The 7408-nt window shown below is 36.3% G+C and overlaps 1 protein-coding gene across 3 annotated transcripts in view; it reads right to left on the bottom strand.

Moving 5' to 3' along the window:
- LOC108761711 (DENN domain-containing protein 1C) overlaps positions 1-7408 on the bottom strand; it is a 66931-nt gene that overhangs the window by 32593 nt on the left and 26930 nt on the right. For all 3 annotated transcript variants that reach the window (XM_018508408.1, XM_018508425.1, XM_018508416.1), the window contains 4 exons: positions 2572-2748; positions 2413-2445; positions 2186-2240; positions 1894-2077 (listed from right to left, as the gene is read on the bottom strand). In XM_018508408.1, the coding sequence (XP_018363910.1) occupies positions 1894-2077; positions 2186-2240; positions 2413-2445; positions 2572-2748 (449 nt within the window). The remainder of the gene's footprint in view (positions 1-1893; positions 2078-2185; positions 2241-2412; positions 2446-2571; positions 2749-7408) is intronic.

The raw sequence follows: 7408 nt of genomic DNA, 5'->3' as shown, positions 1-7408 counted from the left end.
TGTACTGATCAATTAAATTATAAATATTCTAATGAATTTGCTCACTTTTGTCCCCTGATTAGAGCTATCTGTCTCTTTCTATTCTTCGAACTCGTTTTCTGACAATGTACGAAGCTATCCGAAGAATACCGAATGGACAGAAGTAGAGAACCAATCAGAAGTTGGGACCGCATTGGCCAAACTCTGATTATAGGATCTCTAGGGTCGATCGGCCATGTTGTTGTGCAGAGAAGACCAAGTCAGGGTCCTCTGCGTGTTTATGGAGATCTCGAGATCCTGTTTCTTGCGAGTACTCAAATATACGCAAGGCAATATTGCTTACAAGGTCGATACTAGTAGTTGTACACGACAATTGAGGAGCTGTGAGCCCAATTGAGGCTGGTAGTCTAATCTTCATTGTTAAGTGCATCTTCGGAATAACCAAGGGTTAAAGAAGAGCACGAGAACTCTGGAAATATCTAAAAGTACGGCTAGAAGTCACTCTAGCCTCTGTAACAACGACGGTTTGCAGTCCGTTCGTTCGAGATTACGGCTAGAAGTCCGTCTGGGCTCTGTAGCAACGACGGCTTGCAGTCCGTTCGTTCGAGCAAATAGGGCTTCTCACTAGCATCTTCGAATGTTTTGTATCTGAACCTGGATCACTGTGACCGGATTATCTTCAATAGTTCCCTGCAGTGGACAACAAGGCTTCAAGGAATATAAGTGCCAACGTGACCCTGCCTGGAATGCCTGGCTTACAAAATTATTTATTTTCGACTAATAGAATTTTAGTATTCGTTCCTCATTATGGACACGAAAGAGGCTAAATTAATTAACTATAATTTCTATGATACATTCTTTTCAGAAACTAATATTATAACCTTTTCATTTCAGCGCAACACGCGATTATTTACCGTCGCAGATTAAATTATAAATTCGCTATCGACCAGCAAGTATTAATGTTTTGTGTTTTCTTGTTGAATAATGTAGCAATTAAGTAATGCAATTACAAAAATGTCACATAAAAAGGTAACCGGTATATTGTAATATAATATATTATAGTACCGTATATGTGATAACACAAACTATAGAAATCAAAGCCTTAAATGGTCTAGCTGGATCTTAATGCTTGTATGATTCTTATGTGAATTTATATACTATGGGTTCGATTCCCGGCCGAGGTAATATTTTTCGCAATAAGAATTAATTATTTACAGATTTTAATATGTTATTCATCATTATTAAGACGTTTCGAAGATGCGAATAAGCATCAAAAATTTGTTAAATTGCCAGTCAATTTAACTCGTGACATTACTGCGGTAGTTTAATAGAGTTAACGTTTCAAGACCGAAAAATCATTTCGGCGCGCGTTTCTGGGGACTACATACGTAGTATATAAATTTTAAGACTTTGATTTCTATAGTTTGTATATTGTATGTCTATTTTAGGTATGTGTATTGTGTATGTACCAGTTCAGCTGTAGAAAGGAAACATATGATAGCTCTCCACTATGGGCACAATATGGCTGTTTTAATTAGATAGGGATATCACCAATCAAAAATCGTGACGCCGATGTCGCTTCTCTTATATATAGGATTCTAGTCAAGTCGTAACAACATTTGCTTGATACGAAAGTTTTGATCCTTTTTTATAACACAAGTGTGATTAGCTATTTTTAATGTATTTTTTTGTTTGTTGAGCCAAAATCCATTGGCTAAATTGGAAGGTACGCACATCCTAGTTACGACATCAACTTACATCGGCCAGTGACTAGCATAAATAGCGTATTGGATGTGCTACCTTTAAATAGTATTTATAATGTTCTTTTTAGCTACAAAAGAAGAGCTAAACTGTACAAGAAATGCAGCTAAAAAGAATTTACTTGAAGTTGAATTATATATATATTATATATACCTTGTATCAGTGAAATTATTATTCCTCGAACGTAAATCTTTTCGGCAATTAATTGCCACTGACACACCATTTGGAGATTTTGGTGGGGACGTAAATCCAATAGGTCTTCTATCTAATGTAGGTGAGCTGGGAGCTGATCGTGGCTGATGAAACCTCATATTAGTTTCGCTTCTATTCAATCGTCCTGTCTCCCACATAAATATTTATAATAGATATAATATTTATAAATATACATTTAATATTTTAATATGTCATAATAATAATAAAGATTACAAAGATCACGAAAACATACCTTTCCATTTCAATCCTTTATATGCCGTTTTCATATCTTTGCCTCTATCTTTCACCTGTAGATATCAACCTTTATAGCATATTTCTTCCATTAACTCTTATTATATATTCTAATAGATATCAAATAATATAAAAAATTATAAATATAATGTTCAAAAATGTTAACTGATAAATCATACGTGATTATATACAAAACAATGTTTGTAATAAATTATGTTTTAAACTTACTGATCTAACAGCATATTTTACTGCTGGATTGGCCTGCAATTGAAGGTAGCAGAATAAAATATTACTTTATTTTCTTTTACAATAAAGGCAGATAGCAGATGTTTTGGAGATAAACTCTACAATACTGTCCAATTTAATTGAAATGTTAATGTAACATGCCTTATCTTTTACACTACGGAAAAATGCGGAGCTCTCTTTTCGCATAGTGTAAGTCCATTCCCTATATTGCTGCATAAATTTACTACTTGATTTGGCCGAATAACTGCAGGCTTCCATTTCGAATTCATCTGAGAAGCCTAGTCCTGAATTAAGCATATTTAATCTTTCTTCTATAAACTGAAAATATCCAAAATGTTTATTCTTTAGATTATATCAAGCAGTTGTAATTATACTATGATATAGTATAATTACAGTGCTTGGAGTCATGTGTCGTACATTTCGGCCAATTCCTGAGACGTTGTCTGGTGTTCCCCTACTACTGCTCAAGGCTCAAACTGACACCGACGAGATACTATTATCACAATATATACAGTAGCGCAACTCTCTGTCGGCACCTTTGATGTTAGTGTTGGTCAAAATGGAGTGCGCATGCGTGAAATAAGTAAGTTACCTAGCGTCACTACGGTTACCACCTAAACTTCTTTCTCTTTTCATCCTTTTTTCACTCTGTCAAAATTCCTCGCAAAACTCACTAGATTTGTTCGCATCACATTCCAACGAATTCGTTGAAGTGAGTAAGTGCTATTGTAGGAACATATTGGAATATATTAGAGTATGCGACGCGAATAAATCTACTATTGCAATGAAATAATTTAAATTTTATAAAAATTAATAAAAATAAATTGTAAATATATTGAAAAATAAAGAAAAAATATAGAAAAACTAGGAAAAATATTAAATTAACTTAAAAATGTATATTTGTATAAAGAAATATTATATAATTATATATCTATGAAAATATTATAAAAAAGCTGATATAAAAGAAATTTATATACATATATGTCCAAAAAACAAGTTTAAAATACAATAAATAAAAAGAAATCTTTTTGCTCGGTTTTCTATATACTTTTCTATATACTTTTGTTCACTTTTTCACTTCATCACTATGTCACAAAAATTAGACCAATCTCTCGAGATTTCTCACATATTTCACCAAATGGACAATACACGTAATACTTCCCTCGAAATTTCTACTCTGAACCACCATGTATGCTTGAAAGACTTATGGGCCTTCTACAATAAGCCGCAAGTCAGAACGTCAGAAGTCTTGTGTCACGTGACAGTCGAACGACCAATCAGAATTATTGACAAGTTACGTCATCGTTTCGTGGTAAATTCGAATATATTATTTTTCAGTATACTTACAGCGCTCTTTGCAATACATTTTAACAAATACAAAAGATATTAAACACAAAATAAATATTAAAAAATATTATAAATACAAAAATATTATAAAAAGAAATACAAAAAATAAAAATATATAATATATTTCAGAAATTTATTTAACTCTCAAGTACTAAGGTTGATCCGTGAGACCACGCGAAAGAAAAAACGCTATATTAATGGACCACACGATAGTGTATCACTCAGTGTATGACGTGCACAAACAATACTGTTGTGAGTTTATGAAACTAAGGCCGGTATTCATAGTCGATTCTTATTTCAAGACCGTCTTAAGTAATGTCTTAACGCTAATGTAGCCCTCTGACTGGTTCGTGACTTCTTAAGACTGTACTTAAGACGGTCTTGAAATAGGAATCGACTATAAATACCAGCCTATGTCTGTTTATAAAGTGATTGTATTTTGTGATCACAGATTAAAATAAAATGTGCAGTAAAAGGATGTAAAAATTATTATCGGAAAACAAAAAATCTTCCGGTGAAATATTTTTCATTTCCAAATGATGAAGCAGTTTGCATTAAATGGCGTGAAGTCTGAAATATAAGATCCGACTATGAATACCGGCCATACTCACAGCCGTGATTTGCGCCCATGGCTGTGTTCGCTTTACTGCTTACAATGCTTTAAGCGTCGCTTCATCTTTGTTATTTATTAAATTTAAAGGCCATGGCACATAAAAAAACTTAAGGCGTAAGACTTAAGCAGTAAGCGAATCAACCAATCACAATAGAGATCGTAAGACCATACGTAAGCAATAGCGAATCCAACATGTTGATTTCGTTACTGCTTAAGTCTTACGTCTTAAGTTTTTCTATGTGCCAAGGCCTTAAGCAAGGACAAAATCGTTCGAAGGTGACGTAACTTGTTGACGGTCACGTGTTTACCCCCTCTTTTCCATATCTGCGCAATGGGTTACCACCAGACGAGCATATCCTTGTCTTTATATCATGATTAGGGCTGCTGCAGACAAAATTTCTGTAACAGTAACTTTAAGACGTAAACTTAAGCCAATGAGCCAATCAGGATACTGCTTTAGATCTACGTATTCTAACGAAAATAAAAATAGCAGTAAACTTATCCATAAGGCGAGTTTCAACCAGTTGAAATTCGCCTTATTGCGAGGTTATGAATAAATTTACTGTTATTTTCATTTCCGTTAGATTACGTAATCTAAAGCAGTATCCTGATTGGTTCATCGGCTTAAATTTACACCTTACGCATACAGTTACGAAATTTTGTGTGCGGCAGCCCTTAGCCCGGATCCTCATACGGACAACAGCGCTTTGACACCAAACGCTGATTGGCGAAAAACGAGTGATGGGGATAAATTTTACCCCCACAATCGGCTTTTCACCAATTAGTGCTGTGTGTCAAAGCGCTGTTGCCCGTATGAGGATCCGGGCTTAGGCCTAGTCAGACAGGAGACGTCGTATGTCGTGCGCATGTTCACAATCTCGATTTTTACGTGTCGGATGTCGATTGTCGGCTGCCGTGCGTCGTTTGGAAGATAGTCAGGGGCATTATTCTGTAACTATTTTACAGGCCTACCGACAGTTGTCGATATTGTTGTGCAACTTTTTCGCTATATAAAATATCTGCGCAACGACATCAACAACTGTCGGTAGGCGTGTAAAGACAGTTACAGAATAGTGCCCCAGGTCCCATCTTTTACGACTAATAGAGTTTTTCATTGGCAAAACTAATGCGCACTCAGTGCACATTAAAGCTATTGTACACTGTACTAAAAAAATATAAAAGTGAGATATCTCAATCGATAAAATGCTCAAAATTTATTTTATCAAATAGCACAATAAAATGTATCGAATATTTCACGGTTTAATTCGTTTATATATTGTTATTAAACGTATATCTTTATGTCAATTTTTGTACAACAGCTTTAACGCTCCTGACTACTCAGCCAAGAACTCTGTGTTGACGGTGGCACAGTATCAGACGGCGGTCTGGCAAAATCGGTAGCCACACACTTAAGCACGAGCCCATGTCGCCTGCGAGCACACGGACATGGGATCGTGCTTGTTTGTGTGTTACGGCACCACACCATGATAAATGGCCGAACTTATGGCGTGGAAAAGTGACATTTTGACCAGTTTTGACGATGAAATTTGTGCACAATGCCATTTCGTTATTATTTGCTTAATTGTGAAAATGTGACTTATTTCGTACTTCTCAAAATCGTAATTTTCGATGACAACTAAAGTTATCTTGGAATTTTATACGTAAAAGTGTATATTTAACTCGTTTCAACAGTTATGAAACCGTGTGTTTCTGCCAGAATATAGGCTCACTTTACGAGTTTTTTACGACCATTTACTGACTATCAAGGGAGAAAAGGACAGTTTTCATCGATTTTTACAAGTGTTTTAAAGCGAACCCATTGTTTAATTTCATCCAAATTGTCTCTGTTTACAAATGGCATCGTGCATAAATTAACGTATCATTCCTCGCTTCTGACTTCACGATTCCAACATGGCCGCCGCGACTACTCAGGGGCCTTAAAGTGCACTGAGTGCGCACTAGTTCTGCCAATGAAAAACGCTATAACAAGCGTCCAACAAGCGTCATCTGACTTGATTGTAGACGAGGCCTTAAACATCGTCGGCTTTGGGCAAATTTTCGTGACTATCAATGGGCCCTGAGGGCCCGGAGATAATTGAAGAACGATTACCGACAAATTAATAAAAATTTACGGTAAATGTTAAGAAGACCCCCCTCCACCTCAAATTTGATAAAAATATACTCAATCGATGCGTTTTTGCATGAAACGAAAGAATCTGGCCGAAAAAAGTGTCGCTCTGCCTCGCGAATCGAGGTATTAAGCATTAAAGTTGATAACTATGTAGGTTAGGAAATCTGTCACAACCACGAAATACTGCGGTGCGAGCATGCGCTGCGGTCACATTTTCGTGTTCTATGGCCGCATACGCATGCGTTTTAGGTTCTACAACAAATTCTCAGAGAACCTATTCTTGAACAAATATCGCATATGAAAATAGCAATTCCATATACAATCGACCAATCACAATCGAGAAACTATCATTTTCGTATGCGAAAATTATTCGTATGTGCTCAAGGATAGGGGCCCTGATCTACAAACACAAAGAATTAGTACTTCCAAAACAAATTCACTACTTTATAAACAAATTCATTGGGCAATTATACAGTTTAGCCGCTCACCTCAAAAATCGATGAACATAGGCTCATTCGACGCGTTTTTGCTTAAAACGAAAGAATCTGGCAGAAATAAGCGTCGCTCTGCCCCGCGAACCGAGTTATTAAGCGTTAAAGTCGACGATTACAGGTTAGGAAATCTGTCATACCGACGTTACGTTGCGACTGAAATATGCTCTGTGGTCATATGCGCATGCTCTGTGATCACATGCGCATGCGTTGTACGTACTTTTCGGTAAGAGTGCACGAAATTTAAAGTCATAACCCATGTAGACAGTGGGGTGTGTGAATAGTAATGCTTGGGTTCGGGCGGCTACGCCGCCCTCACGAAATAAAAAAATATCATATCCTACCCGTTTGGGGCCTAACCGCGTGGGAGTTACAGCTGAGACAGTGTCCGCTTGG

Source organism: Trachymyrmex cornetzi, unplaced genomic scaffold (assembly GCF_001594075.2).
Source record: "Trachymyrmex cornetzi isolate Tcor2-1 unplaced genomic scaffold, Tcor1.1 scaffold1094, whole genome shotgun sequence".
Lineage (NCBI taxonomy): Eukaryota > Metazoa > Arthropoda > Insecta > Hymenoptera > Formicidae > Trachymyrmex > Trachymyrmex cornetzi.
This window is presented reverse-complemented; position numbering and strand designations above follow the sequence as displayed.